At 47.0% G+C, this 15,406-nt stretch overlaps 1 protein-coding gene across 11 annotated transcripts in view; it reads left to right on the plus strand.

Moving 5' to 3' along the window:
• Positions 1–2,095: 2,095 nt before the first annotated feature.
• The window catches only part of fgf4 (fibroblast growth factor 4), a 93,644-nt gene continuing 80,333 nt past the window's right edge, over positions 2,096–15,406 (plus strand). For 2 of the 11 annotated variants that reach the window (XR_013936680.1, XR_013936681.1), the window contains exons 1-5: positions 2,096–2,226; positions 3,055–3,515; positions 3,718–3,781; positions 4,824–4,927; positions 5,691–5,790. Coding sequence is in view for 3 of the 11 variants with exons in the window: in XM_080499125.1 (XP_080355251.1) it covers positions 3,071–3,515; positions 3,722–3,781; positions 4,824–4,927; positions 5,691–5,867 (786 nt within the window). In the remaining 8 variants the exon portion in view is untranslated. Of the gene's footprint in view, positions 2,227–3,054; positions 3,516–3,717; positions 3,782–4,823; positions 4,928–5,690; positions 11,818–14,744; positions 14,771–15,406 lie in introns of those variants that run through there. The other 9 variants (XR_013936682.1, XR_013936683.1, XR_013936684.1 and 6 more) reach the window with 9 other exon arrangements.

Consider the following 15,406-nt stretch of genomic DNA (forward strand, 5'->3'; position numbering starts at 1 on the left):
TGTATATAATATATATATATATACCTCTATTCTTACTGTTTGCACATTCCTTGCCTTTCCTTTCCTCATGAGTCCTTAAGAGCTGAATGTTACAAGTACATTTCTCCGCTGTGAAATCAATAAAGGCTTATCTTATCTTATCTTATCTTATCTTATCTTATCTTATCTTATCTTAATGATACGGCCCGTCAGCAGTCTGAAGTGACAAAAAGGACTTTAATGAGCCTTTTTAAAGTTTTAAGTAACTGTGGAAAGTCTGTCTTTATCTCCGGTCCCATTCCCACACTTGGCTGAGGCGCAGCTTCCTTCAGCAGAATTTTAAGCCTGAATAGGTTTCTTCCTTCCGACTGCAGAAGCCACATTGTAGATTTCATTGATAACTTCAACTTATTCTGGAACCGTCCCTCTTTCTTCCATCCTGACGGACTTCACCCCAGTATGTTCGGGAGCGAGATATTAGGTGCCAATATCCTAAATAAATTACACCCGTCCTACAAGATTGACTGTGTACATCCCATGGACACCCACCCGATTGTCCTTCCTCGTGGACTGCTCAGGCTGCTATTGGCCTGAGTGGACATGGCCAAGTTATCTCTGCTAAACATGATTAGTGCATTGAAATTTTCAGCTAAATGGTAGAAACAACTAATGTTGTTTAATAATGATAGGAGGTTTTTACAAAACATAAAATAATGATCACTGGGAAGTTTAAAGGTCCCATATTATACTAAATCGACTTTTCTGTGCTTTAAACATCATAAAAGTGCTATTTGGGGTTCATATACACCCCCAAAGTGTTTTTTTCATTGATTCCCTCCAGCTTGAGTTCACAGTGATCTTTCTCTGTTCTAACTGGTGGGGGGGCTCAACACCTTGATTCTATTTGATGATGTGGCACCACCTTGCTGCACAGAAGCCCCGCCTCCAGGAAGATTGACATGTGTAGAAACCAAAACAAGACACGCCCACCAATCTGTGCCAAGGAGCGCAGCCTCGTCTCTGTGCTCTATCTCAGTCTCTGCTGCTTCACATTGAACGCTGCTGTTTTTGTTGCTGTCCATAACTGTTTTCACCTTCATGTCCACTTGGAGAAAACGTGTTTTCGGGTGCAAGTATGTGTCTACACTATTTGTCTTGCTGAAAGAAGAAGCACAGCGGCGAATGTGGCTGGACTTTTTTTTCTTTTCCACAAAGAATGTGTTTGTTTTGTGAGCGACTCTTCACCAAAGAAGCTTCCAGAACTACGGTACTTTGAAACTGGACTTACTCAGACGCTCATTTGAAACCTGCTGCTATTCCCACAATAAAAGATGCTAACGAGGCACCGAGATCTGTAAGTACATTACTACAACTACAAGCGTGAGCTGCTGGCTACGTCACCGAGGAGGTGGGAGGAGGCGGCTGTGAGCTGGGCTGCAGTCACCGAGGAGGTGGGAGGAGGCGGCTGTGAGCTGGGCTGCAGTCACCGAGGAGGTGGGAGGAGGCGGCTGTGGGCTGGGCTGCAGTCACCGAGGAGGTGGGAGGAGGCGGCTGTGAGCTGGGCTGCAGTCTCTGAGGAGGTGGGAGGAGGCGGCTGTGAGCTGGGCTGCAGTCACTGAGGAGGTGGGAGGAGGCGGCTGTGAGCTGGGCTGCAGTCTCCGTGCGGGCGGGGGAGGCAGAGGAGCTGAGAACCACCCGTTTCATGAGAGGTGACGTCAGCTCAGTCCAAGAAATAGCTATAATTTCACAAGTTTTGAGTGTTGTATACTGTATCACACAAATTATTATCCCACATGAGCACAGGATGGACTGTGAAACATGAAATATAGACAAGTATGGGTCCTTTAATTAGAAGTAAAATCCGGGTTTACAGTGTTCTCTCTCCAGCGCAAGCTGGCTGCATCTGTAGCAAGCTGCACGAAACAAAAATATAGTTGTGTTTATTTAATAGCATTTTTGTCAACCGACAATGACTAAAGGGGAGGAAAAATAGATAAATGGAAGACGGGACTTTTCCAAGAGGTCAGTGAACGCTGCAGCACTGCAAGCGCACATCTTGTGCTCACTTCCAACTCCATGGCAGGGTTCAGGATTAGATTATTTGCCGTTACATTATTTTCAAGACCACGAAAAGCTGATGTTTGTCACCCTCCGGGACCCGCAGAAGTTTCGGGAAAAGCAGTCACTTTTTTATGCACCTGCAGCAGGAGAAGAGATAGGAACTTGGATTTTTTTTCATTCGTAAAGGTATTTATTCTGGCTACACGAGTATCTATCTGTCATGCAAAGGCTTTTTATACTGCATTCCTGCACAGTAACATGGTTTTTGTAGCCATAAACAAGTTATTGTGGGTTGGATTGACTCAGACCAGCAGTGAACGCCTGGGTCTGAAATGCACTGCCTGCCACTGATCACTGATATATATAATAAAGTCCCAGCTTACATCATAATGTCACTTAAAGAACAGAATGTAATGATTCAAATGGAGATGAAGAGTTGGCAGGCTGAAGCTTTGCTCCTGCATTCTGACTGTTAAAGAAACAGGAAGGGTTTCCTGTCCAGGGTAAATCTATCCTGTGGACACAGATTGAGCAGACCTAACAAGTGTTTCAGCATGAGAACCGACTCCAGTCATGGCCGGCACTGACAGCATACTTATCAAACTGCAAACCCTGCATTTAGTCTGACCATTGTTGTCTTTAAGGGCCCGGGACACGATTTCCCCTTGACCAGTCTTAAGTTAGCCCTCTTTTATTATTTGCTTCTATTGGACCTGTGTTTTTTCCTGTTATTGTTCATTTATAGAACTGTCTCCACACCATGCTTTGTTAACTTGGCTGTTTCCTATTTTACATCCTCTCATACATAAATTATGATATTCTGCAGCTGATAATGAAAATCTGACACAAAGAGCTTTTCTTCGTGATAATAGGACCTTTATTGCTTTATTTTCTTCATATGTGTTGCTGGACTGGCCGAGATAAGCCAGCTAATGTGCCAAGTGTTTTTGGTTAGAGAGCGTGTAAGTGGTGGAGATCTTCTAAGTGTGGACTTGTGATGTAATGTGCCTGCAGGTATAAATATAGAGGCATGGCTGCGCTGCGTCCTGCAGATCCATGTCGCTGCTGCGCCGACGCGCCTTCGGGTCTGGGAATGAGCGCAGCGTCCCCGCCTGCGTCCTCTCTCTTCTCATTTCTCTGGAGAGCCACACGCCGGGACACTGCGTCAAGAGCCGGACCCGGACCCGGGATGGGCTCTCTGGCGGCCGTGCGGACCGTCCTGGTCCTCGGCCTTGTGACTGGACTGGTGGGCTGCGCCCCAGGCCTGAACCGGACCGTGGATCGCTGGGAGGCCCTCTACTCTCGGTCCCTGGCGCGGATCCCAGGGGAGAAACAGGAGGTTGCCAACAGGGGTAGTGACTACCTCATGGGCATTAAAAGGTCGCGACGGCTCTATTGCAACGTGGGGATCGGCTTTCACATTCAGGTGTTCCCGGACGGGAGAATAACGGGAGTACACAACGAAAGTCGTTACAGTAGGTTGGACTACTTTTAAAATACACACAAGCAACATACGCCTTTCTTCTATAGATTTGTCAGCTTGGCGCTGTTTGATCAAATCAGAAATGAGTGGTATTAATTACAAAGAATGTTCTAAGTTAGAAAGTTTGGCTGGTAACTGAACTACAGCACCTGATCCACGACTTTGCTTTCACTTTCCCCTCACTCCCGGACCAGAAAGACCCTGGATGTGTGTCCATCCACCACAGACTTCACATCTGGAGCCGCTGCGCTGTAGCTTGTGCGTAACCGGCGCGCGCAACGAGCCAAAGCAGGGCAGAGCGCACAGACTTACACAACTCGCACACACCGGCTGCAAACACAAAGACTAAAAATACTTCAGATGTGCTATTATTCTCATTTCTTTCTCGGAATTCAGAGGACAAGTTGTCAGAATTTTAATGTGGAGATGATTCTTTGCCCCCTTTTAGATCTAAACCTTTTCTAAAGCATGCGTCTGAGAATCTGGGACGTTTAATCAACATCATATAGCGAATATCTGGTTTAAACCTTTAACAGGCTTTGGAACACAATCTAGCAATCTAGAGGTGAAATTGACCGCTTAAACATTTTAGAAAACATATCCAGATTTGGATTTTCACACACACACACACACACACACACACACACACACACACACACACACACACACACACACACACACACACACACACACACACACACACACACACACACACACACACACACACACACACACACACACGTCCAATCAGTCTTTGCTTCTTTAATTCTGAACAGGATTCTTGGAAGAAGGCTTCCTCTTCAGCCAATACCTGTAATTCTTTGAAAAACACCAGAAGTTTTTGAACCAGAGACATAAGCAAGTTAATTTCTCTGAAATGTCACTACGATCAGCAGTAGAACAAGTTGAAGAGGCTACAGTCAGACAGAAACATGCTGTTGTTTTTTCTCTGCTGCCTCTGAACTATTTTAAGACAAGACATAAAAATTCTGGGAGATTCATTACAGAAAACGTCCTTGGGGAATTCATGACACTGTAAGACATATTTACATAAAGGCAGGAACAAAGGACACACACACACACACATACACACACACACATACACACTGACAACTGCTCACCTGTCATCATGATACACTGCTGCCTCAGCATTTTAAACATTGAAGTTATACACTTAACATTGTGTGTGTGTGTGTGTGTGTGTGTGTGTGTGTGTGTGTGTGTGTGTGTGTGTGTGTGTGTGTGTGTGTGTGTGTGTGTGTGTGTGTGTGTGTGTGTGTGTGTGTGTGTGTGTGTTTAGGTCTCCTGCAGATCTCCCCGGTGGAGCGGGGAGTGGTGACCCTGCTGGGGGTCCACAGCAGACGCTTTGTGGCGATGAACAGACGAGGGAAGCTGTATGGCTCGGTGAGTGAAGCAATAACACCGTTCTCACTGTGCAGACATGAGCAAGCACATGGTGCTCTTCACTTTTCATATCCACAAATCTATACCTCAACATTACAGTGTCGACTTTTCTGGAGCCGACACAATCAATGAGCATCTACAGTCAGTACTGAATTTCTCTTGGAGATCATTAAAGTATCTATCTGTCTATCTATCTATCTATCTATCCCTGACTGGGTCGTATATGATATTTAGATGTGAACCAGAGACGTCCACAAAACTACAGTTTCAATATCCAGTGGCATGGAGCAAAGGGAAATGCTCACACGTAAAGAAGTTTGAGTCGTGTGAAGAATACTTTCTAGATCCTGGAAGTTTGATCTCAATTGTGAAAACTGTCATCACTTACACTGCTTCACGCAAGCACGCACACACGCACACGCATATGCACACACACACACACACACACACACACGCACACACACACACACACACACACACACACACACACACACCCTGTGGTCGAAGCCTATTATTCAAAGAGGAAACAGCAGCCAAGTGTCCCGAGTTCTGCCCCACTCACATCATTCATCCTTTCACAATTAAATTTTTGTAAAGTCTAGCTGGTAGAGAAATAATACAGTCCAATAATAAAGCAATTGTCTGATAGTTATCAGTAAGAACAATTCAGACTGAACATTCTCCCCGAAATGTTCCCAACATCTTTGTTTTGTCTGGGCGTTCAAACAATCAGCATTTACAACTTATCTCTTTTCTCTCTCAGCTCCACTACAATAACGAGTGCAAGTTCAGGGAGAACCTCCTCGCCAACAACTACAACGCCTACGAGTCCATGGCCTACCCGAGGATGTTCATTGGCCTGAGTAAGAACGGCAAAACAAAAAGAGGAAACCGAGTGTCACCCGCTATGACATTGACACATTTCTTGCCGAGAATCTAGAGGTGGCGCGGCGCCACGCCGTGATACCCCTTCAGGTCAAACTTTATGCAAGTGTATCATGGCATGTAATACTCATTTTTAATTTAACTACTGTTTTTTTAAGGTTGGTTTGTTATTCTCTCTTGGTGGGAGCGTTGACCTTATTTATGGTTTCATCCTCTAATTTATCAGATATTTGCTGCTACAGAATGAAATCCAGCTCTTCTTTATCGCACGGAAGGTGAAATATGGACGTGATTCAGGAGTGTAGATGTGTGTTTCCTAAGAATAGAAGTTTTCTGAGCAGGAGAAGGAAAAGGAAGAGGTAGAGCAGGAGGAGGTAGAGGAGGAGGAGGGAGAGCAGGAAGAGGAGGATGAGGAGGAGCAGCAGGAGGAGCAGCAGAGTCAGTGAAGCCCTCAGACACCACTGAGCTGTTTATAGCTCTGCCAGGAGGCTGAACTCTGAACTTTGCTGTTGTCAATCTCAGTCAGATCACAGAGTCGATACTCAGAGGAATCTTTTGTGATGTGAAATAAAAATCTGTGAGTCTGAAGTCAAAGTCAGAGAGCTGGAGGCGACGGACAGAGCCTCTGCACTCACGTTATTCATGTCCAGTGGGTTCTGTCCTGAGAGGTTAGCAGTTGTCCCGCGGCGGCGCAGTGGGGGGTTTCTTCAAGTAGAGGAAATGTTGTCCACGGCAGGTGGTGAGCCAAAGTCTTTCTGAACCAGGAAACGTCACAGGGCAAATGATCTGTGCTGGGATTGCTGCTCCTCATGTGAAAGTCTCACACTTTGACACAGAGACTATGTTTTTTTTTTTAAACCAGCTGCACATGACTCAGCAGTATTTTTTGTCATTCCACTCATGGACAGAATGGAGACACAAGCCAATTCAATGTTGGAGAAAGATATCTGTTAGCTGAAGACACACCGCTCACTCACATGTTGATGGACTGACCACAGAGTGGTGAAAAAGCAGGACTGATCGTAGTTTTTGATAGAAAGTTGGATAGAAGATGTAGTCTCCAGCTGATGAGCAGAGTTGGAAAATAAAACTCAGCAGCTGTACCCATTAGTCCAGGTGTGTCTGGATCACACCAATGACTGAACCTGGAGCACAAGAGGTTGTTGTTCTGACTCTGTCTCCTTTTCCCCTCTCTGGTAACTGCACCATATTTAGCACTCAGACATTGAGAGGGACTTCAGATGGAACATGAATCCCCCTCAGACAGAAAGCAAACAGTCATCTCATGTCAGCATGTGAAACCCTGGAGTCGTGTGCAGGAGCTCAGTGGTTTGTTGCCTGGCTGCAGAGCAGCTCTCAGGACATTTCACTGAGGATACACACTCTGTCAGGATGTCGGTACGATGTGGCTCCATGTCCTGCTCGCTCCTCCTCCGATCGTCTCTTTGGATGACTGCAGCTCGGTGCTGGCAGCCATGTTGTCCTAGTTGCGCCTTGTCACGTTCCTGCTATCTTTACCCCATGATTTACTTTTAGAAAGGATAATCATGGGAGAAATATTCATGGACAGCTGTTGAACTGTACTATATGATAGGGCCAGTAACCCTATATTTTTCTTCATATATTTTGTAAATATAACCTCTCAGTAACTGAAGGTGCCGGTGTTCCAGCTTCAAACAACAGAGCTGGTGACACATTTCTATCTGAAGGCACAAAACGCTTCATGCCACCTTGTTTTAGTGGATAAAGCCAGGAGTCATCAACAAGCTAGGTTTAAAAGTGTTTTCTTTTGAGTTTGAGTTCGGAGGTTTGAAATCTCAGCATTCAACATTGCACATATGTTGTAAATAGCTTTACTCCGTATTTGAAATGGCTCTATTCTCTGTAAAGTGTCTTCACCACATGTGAAGCATCAGCAGGGAGGCAAGTCACACTGAGTGCACACGCTAGCTATTCACTTGCAAATCCGTCAAGCAAATATCATGCAAAGTGTCTCTGTGGCGGGATTATGTCCTGAGCCCTGCAAATCAGCGTGGAACCTGGACCTAATGTGAGTCCTGTAGGTTCTTAATCACATACTCGTCCACAAGTCTGAATTAGAGCAGAAGTCATTGTGTGCTGACCCACAGAAGATATGTCTCGTCTTCCTCTGAATGTTCTTGTTCAGACTGACTCTGAATGTTCAGGTGTTCTGTTCAGACTGGACCTGTGTTCAGACTTGACCTGTGTTCAGACTGGAGGTGTGTTCAGACTGGATGTGTGTTCAGACTGGATGTGTGTTCAGACTGGAGGTGTGTTCAGACTGGAGGTGTGTTCAGACTGGACCTGTGTTCAGACTGGACCTGTGTTCAGACTGGATGTGTGTTCAGACTGGACGTGTGTTCAGACTGGACCTGTGTTCAGACTGGACCTGTGTTCAGACTGGAGGTGTGTTCAGACTGGATATGTGTTCAGACTGGAGGTGTGTTCAGACTGGAGGTGTGTTCAGACTGGAGGTGTGTTCAGACTGGATGTGTGTTCAGACTGGAGGTGTGTTCAGACTGGAGGTGTGTTCAGACTGGACCTGTGTTCAGACGGGACCTGTGTTCAGACGGGAGGTGGGTTCAGACCGAACGTGTGTTCAGACTGGATGTGTGTTCAGACTGTAGTTGCATTCAAGACTGGCGCTCCGTTAAGACTGGAGCAGCGTTCAGAATCGTGTTGTGTTCAGACTGGAGCTGCGTTCAGACTGGACGTGCGTTCAGACAGGAGGTATGTTCAGACTGGATTTGTGTTCAGACTGGATTTGTGTTCAGACTGGATATGTGTTAAGACTGGAGCTGTGTTCAGACTGTAGTTGGATTCAGACTGTAGTTGGGTTCAGACTGGAGGTGTGTTCAGATGGGAGCTATGTTCAGACTGGAGGTGTGTTCAGACTGGACCTGTGTTCAGACTGGACCTGTGTTCAGACTGGACCTGTGTTCAGGCTGAACGTGTGTTCAGACAAGAGGTGTGTTTGGATTGTAGTTGGGTTCAGACTGCAGGTGTGTTCAGACTTGAGGTGGGTTCAGATTGGAGCTGTGTTCAGGCTGGACATGTTTTCAGACAGGAGCTGTGTTCAGACAGGAGGTGGGTTCAGACTGGAGCTGTGTTCAGGCTGGACATGTTTTCAGACAGGAGCTGTGTTCAGACATGAGGTGGGTTCAGACTGGAGCTGTGTTCAGACTGGAGCTGTGTTCAGACTGAATGTCTGTTCAGACTTGTGGTGGGTTCAGACTGGAGCTGTGTTCAGATGAGAGGTGTGTTCAGATTGTATTTGGGTTCAGACTGGAGCTGTGTTGAGGCTAGAGGTGGGTTCAGACTGGAGCTGTGTTCAGACTGGAGGTGGGGTCAGACTGGAACTGCGTTCAGACTGCAGCTGCGTTCAGACTGCAGCTATGTTCAGACTGGATCTGTGTTCAGACTGGTGGTGTGTTCAGACTGTAGTTGCGTTCAGACTGGAGTTATGTTCAGACTGGAGGTGTGTTCAGACTGTAGCTGTGTTCAGGCTGAACTTCTGTTCAGACATGAGGTGGATTCAGACTGTTGTTGGCTTCAGAATGGGGCTGTGTTCAGACTGGAGGTGGGTTCACACTGGAGCTGTGTTCAGGCTGAACTTGTGTTCAGACTGGAGCTGTGTTCAGGCCGAATGTGTGTTCAGACTTGAGGTGGGTTCAGACTTTATGTGGTTTCAGACTGGAGCTGTATTCAGGCTGATTGTGTGTTTCGACTGGAGGTGGGTTCAGACTAGACGTAAGTTCAGACTGGAGGTGTGTTCAGACTAGACGTAAGTTCAGACTGGAGGTGGGTTCAGACTAGACGTAAGTTCAGACTAGAGGTGTGTTCAGACTAGACGTAAGTTCAGACTGGAGGTGGGTTCAGACTAGACGTAAGTTCAGACTGGAGGTGGGTTCAGACTAGACGTAAGTTCAGACTGGAGGTGGGTTCAGACAGGAGCAATGTTCCGACTTGAGGTGGGTTCAGGTGTCCAGGTGGGTTCAGACTGGGGCTGTGTTCAGACTGGATGTGGGTCCAGACTGGAGCCGTGTTCAGGCTGAACGTGTGTTCAGACTCAAGGTGGGTGCAGACGAGCTGGGTTCAGACTGGGGCTGTGTTCAGACAGGAGGTGGTTTCAGACTGGAGCTGTGTTCAGGCTGAACGTGTGTTCAGACTAGAGGTGGGTTCAGAGTGGATATGTGTTCACGCTTAACATGTGTTGAGACTTGAGGTGGGTTCAGACTGGAGCTGTGTTGAGGCTGATTTTGTGTTCAGACTAGAAGTGGGTTCAGACTTGAGGTGGGTTCAGACTTGAGGTGAGTTCAGACTAGTTGGGTTCAGACTGGGGCTGTGTTCAGGCTGAACGTGTGTTCAGACTGGATGTGGGTCCAGACTGGAGCCGTGTTCAGGCTGAACGTGTGTTCAGACTCAAGAGGGGTTCGGACTGGAGCTGTGTTCAGACTGGAGGTGGTTTCAGACTGGAGCTGTGTTCAGACTGGAGGTGGTTTCAGACTGGAGCTGTGTTCAGGCTGACCGTGTGTTCAGACTAGAGGTGGGTTTAGACTTGAGGTGGGTTCAGACTGGAGCTGTGTTGAGGCTGATTTTGTGTTCAGACTAGAAGTGGGTTCAGACTTGAGGTGGGTTCAGACTTGAGGTGAGTTCAGACTAGTTGGGTTCAGACTGGGGCTGTGTTCAGGCTGAACGTGTGTTCAGACTGGATGTGGGTCCAGACTGGAGCCGTGTTCAGGCTGAACGTGTGTTCAGACTCAAGAGGGGTTCGGACTGGAGCTGTGTTCAGACTGGAGGTGGTTTCAGACTGGAGCTGTGTTCAGACTGGAGGTGGTTTCAGACTGGAGCTGTGTTCAGGCTGACCGTGTGTTCAGACTAGAGGTGGGTTTAGACTTGAGGTGGGTTCAGACTGGAGCTGTGTTCAGGCTTAACGTGTGTTCAGACTTGAGGTGGGTTCCGACTATAGTTGGGTTCATACTGGAGCTGTGTTCAGACAGGAGCTGTGTTGAGGTGGATTGTGTGTTCAGACTAGAGGTGGATTCAGACTGGAGCTGTGTTCAGGTTAACGTGTGTTCAGACTTGAGGTGGGTTCAGACTATAATTGGGTTCAGACTGGAGCTATGTTCAGACTGGAGGTGGGTTCAGACTGGAGCTGTGTTGAGGCTGATTGTGTGTTCAGACTATAATTGGGTTCAGACTGGAGGTGGGTTCAGACTTGAGGTGAGTTCAGACTAGTTGGGTTTAGACTAGGGCTGTGTTCAGACTGGATGTGGGTCCAGACTGGAGCCGTGTTCAGGCTGAACGTGTGTTCACACTCAAGAGGGGTTCAGACTGTAGTTGGGTTCGGACTGGAGCTGTGTTCAGACTGGAGGTGGTTTCAGACTGGAGCTGTGTTCAGGCTGGCCGTGTGTTCAGACTAGAGGTGGGTTCAGACTGGAGCTGTGTTCAGACTAGAGGTGGGTTCAGACTGGAGCTGTGTTCAGGCTTTACGTGTGTTCAGACAGGAGCTGTGTTGAGGTTGATTGTGTGTTCAGACTAGAGGTGGATTCAGACTGGAGCTGTGTTCAGGTTAACGTGTGTTCAGACTTGAGGTGGGTTCAGACTATAATTGGGTTCAGACTGGAGCTGTGTTCAGACTTGAGGTGGGTTCAGACGGGAGCTGTGTTGAGGCTGATTGTGTGTTCAGACTAGAGTTGGGTTCAGACTTGAGTTGGGTTCAGACTGGAGCTGTGTTCAGACTGGAGGTGTGTTCAGACTGGAGCTGTGTTCAGACTGGAGGTGGGTTCAGACTGGAGGTGTGTTCAGACTGGAGCTGTGTTCACACTGGAGCTGTGTTCAGACTTGAGGTGGGTTCAGACTGGAGCTGTGTTCAGACTGGAGGTGTGTTCAGACTGGAGGTGGGTTCAGACTTGAGGTGGGTTCAGACTGGAGGTGGGTTCAGACTTGAGGTGTGTTCAGACTGGAGCTGTGGTCGGACTGGAGCTGTGTTCAGACTGGAGGTGTGTTCAGACTTGAGGTGGGTTCAGACTGGAGGTGGGTTCAGACTTGAGGTGTGTTCAGACTGGAGGTGTGTTCAGACTGGAGCTGTGTTCAGACTGGAGGTGGGTTCAGACTGGAGCTGTGTTCAGACTGGAGGTGGGTTCAGACTGGAGCTGTGTTCAGACTGGAGCTGTGTTCAGACTGGAGGTGGGTTCAGACTGGAGCTGTGTTCAGACTGGAGGTGTGTTCAGACTGGAGGTGTGTTCAGACTGGAGCTGTGTTCAGACTGGAGCTGTGTTCAGACTTGAGCTGTGTTCAGACTGGAGGTGGGTTCAGACTTGAGCTGTGTTCAGACTGGAGGTGTGTTCAGACTGGAGGTGTGTTCAGACTGGAGCTGTGGTCAGACTGGAGGTGTGTTCAGACTTGAGCTGTGTTCAGACTTGAGCTGGGTTCAGACTGGAGGTGTGTTCAGACTGGAGGTGGGTTCAGACTGGAGGTGGGTTCAGACTGGAGGTGGGTTCAGACTGGAGGTGGGTTCAGGTGTCCAGGTGTGTTCAGACTGGAGCTGTGTTCAGGTGTCCAGGTGTGTTCAGACTGGAGGTGTGTTCAGACTTGAGCTGTGGTCAGACTGGAGGTGTGTTCAGACTGGAGGTGTGTTCAGGTGTCCAGGTGTGTTCAGACTGGAGGTGTGTTCAGACTGGAGGTGTGTTCAGACTGGAGGTGTGTTCAGACTTGAGGTGTGTTCAGACTGGAGGTGTGTTCAGACTGGAGGTGTGTTCAGGTGTCCAGGTGTGTTCAGACTGGAGGTGTGTTCAGACTTGAGCTGTGGTCAGACTGGAGGTGTGTTCAGACTGGAGGTGTGTTCAGACTGGAGGTGTGTTCAGACTGGAGGTGTGTTCAGACTGGAGGTGTGTTCAGACTTGAGGTGTGTTCAGACTGGAGGTGTGTTCAGACTGGAGGTGTGTTCAGGTGTCCAGGTGTGTTCAGACTGGAGCTGTGTTCAGGTGTCCAGGTGTGTTCAGACTGGAGGTGTGTTCAGACTGGAGGTGGGTTCAGGTGTCCAGGTGTGTTAAGACTGGAGGTGGGTTCAGACTTGAGCTGTGTTCAGACTGGAGGTGTGTTCAGGTGTCCAGGTGTGTTCAGACTGGAGCTGTGTTCAGGTGTCCAGGTGTGTTCAGACTGGAGGTGTGTTCAGACTGGAGGTGGGTTCAGGTGTCCAGGTGTGTTCAGACTGGAGGTGGGTTCAGACTTGAGCTGTGTTCAGACTGGAGGTGGGTTCAGGTGTCCAGGTGTGTTCAGACTGGAGCTGTGTTCAGGTGTCCAGGTGTGTTCAGACTGGAGGTGTGTTCAGACTGGAGGTGTGTTCAGACTGGAGGTGTGTTCAGGTGTCCAGGTGTGTCTGGTGCTCACAGCTGGCCTTGGCCTGCTGCAGCTTCTCTGCTTTGCATGGAGGCATCATGTTTTGAGGAGAAGTGGTCTGTGGGCTCCATCAGCTGCCTCCACCCACCTGCTCATTTGTATATCCAGCTGCTGTTGGAGCTGCTGGCGCACTTTCAACACACACACACCCTGCAAGTGTCCTGGCACGTCGCTGTCACAGGGTGAAGAAAAGACAGGACTTCTGTCTGAAGTCCAGTCCAGTCAGAAAGAACAAGAGTTCTGGTTCTTGGTCGTCCCTCTGAACTGAGTCCAGTCCACACTGGTTCTGATTTTTCTCCAGACATTTTGAAGTTGCAGTGCAGTGAGTGTTTACGTAAAGGAAGAGGCTGGATTTCTGTGTTCAAAATGCTGTACCACATCTCTGAGCTCAACTATTCTTGCACGTCTATGGAAATGTGCTTACAAGCGTCTGCCTTCAGGGAAAGCGACAATATGAAACTGTCTATCTATGATTCTGAGTCCTGTGGTCTTGTGATCATTTTGTTAGTTTTATTAGTTGTCCTGTAGTTTTATACAGGCCTTAATAAAATGTTATTGTGTATGTGCTGTGCACATGGATGAAGTCTGATTTGAGAGTTGACAATAAAAATATGATCCCTCAAATATATTGTTCTGTTGTTTTGTGAAGATGTTTTTATTAAGACTTCCAAATGCTGGTTCATACACTAGAATGTCAATGTTCACAGGCAACAGCACATGACAGTATGATGCATAAGCAAGGCAAACATCTTTCATGTAAAACTAAGAGTCAAACTACACCAATCATACATCATACATGAGTAATATTCAATTTCATACACTCTCCAGAGCCACATGATGACCAGTGTTGCCAGTGATATAGTGATGTCCACCAGTTGCTTAGCCAAATTCTCTTACTTTTTAACTTTGCTTATTATGTGCTTCTGTGTGTTGATGGCGTGGTCATTAATACACGTGTAGTTTTAGGATTTCGGACGTGTGTGTGTGTGTGTGTGTGTGTGTGTTGATGTGCCGTATATCCATGTAGTTCTAGGAATGTATTTATCCTTACTATTTATATTATTCATTTTTTTAAATATTGTTATCTCTTTTTTAGTAGGTCGTTATATCAAAGTAAAGTATCCATTTATCCTGTTTGTATATTAGTATTTAGTGAGTATGCCTCTATCAAAGTTTGGTGAGAATGTTAGCTTTTCCATGCTCCACATTTCTGCTACAGTTCCAATCCATTCCTCCTTCATGAGGGTTTCCTTATTTAGCCATCTCCTTGTTATTCATTTCTGTGGCTGCCAACATTATTTTTATCAGATTTTTATCCGTTGAATTATGTTCATTTTGCCGTTTTCTAACTACATTGGTATGGATTCTTTTTTAAACGACAGGTGAATACAGGAAAGTAATTTTAGTTTTTTTTACCTTGCTGACATGTTTCAGCTGCAGCTGCAGTCTTTCTCAGTTTCATCTGATGTGTGATGACATGCCAGTCTTTATCAGGTGATTGGTCTGACAGATCCGTCAGATTCCGTCTGGCCACGCCCCCCACCATCTGGTGGTCTCTGGAGGATGGAGTCTCAGGTGTGAGAGGATGTAGGCCCCCTTGTCCTGGTTCATGGTGTCCCGCTTCCTGATCTCGATGGCCTCCTTTATCCACCGTTTGAACTTGTTCTCCTCTGATGTGATGACCCTTCCCTCATTCCACTTCACGATGTGGTTCTTCCTTCTGCAGTGGTTTGTGATGCTGATTTTGCATTTTCTTGTTCTGCTGTGCCTTTTTTTGATCGTGTGAGTCATCCTGCTGTTTCTTTTTCACATTCTGTTTCATGTTCGGTTTTCCTCCTATTAAAGGAGCTGCCCTACCCCTATACATTTCAACAATGTATGTTTTTTGACATGATTTACATGGGATTTTCTTTATTATGTTGCAATTGTTCTCCGGGTCTATTTTGTCTTTAGGGTGTACGAGTAACTGTGAGAGTTTTGAGTGTGGTTTCACTGCTGTGCTGATGTTGTGTTTTTTCATTAGCCGGTGTGTGGATTCTGTTATTCCTCGGATGTATGGGATAGTGATCTTGTTTTTGCTCTTGTCTGGTTTTTCTGCGTGTTTTGTTTTCCTTTATTTTCCCTTCTTTTCCATATTGTCGACTTGTTGGTTTCTTTTGTTTAAGACCCATT

This window comes from Blennius ocellaris (genome assembly GCF_963422515.1).
Source record: "Blennius ocellaris genome assembly, chromosome: 1".
Lineage (NCBI taxonomy): Eukaryota > Metazoa > Chordata > Actinopteri > Blenniiformes > Blenniidae > Blennius > Blennius ocellaris.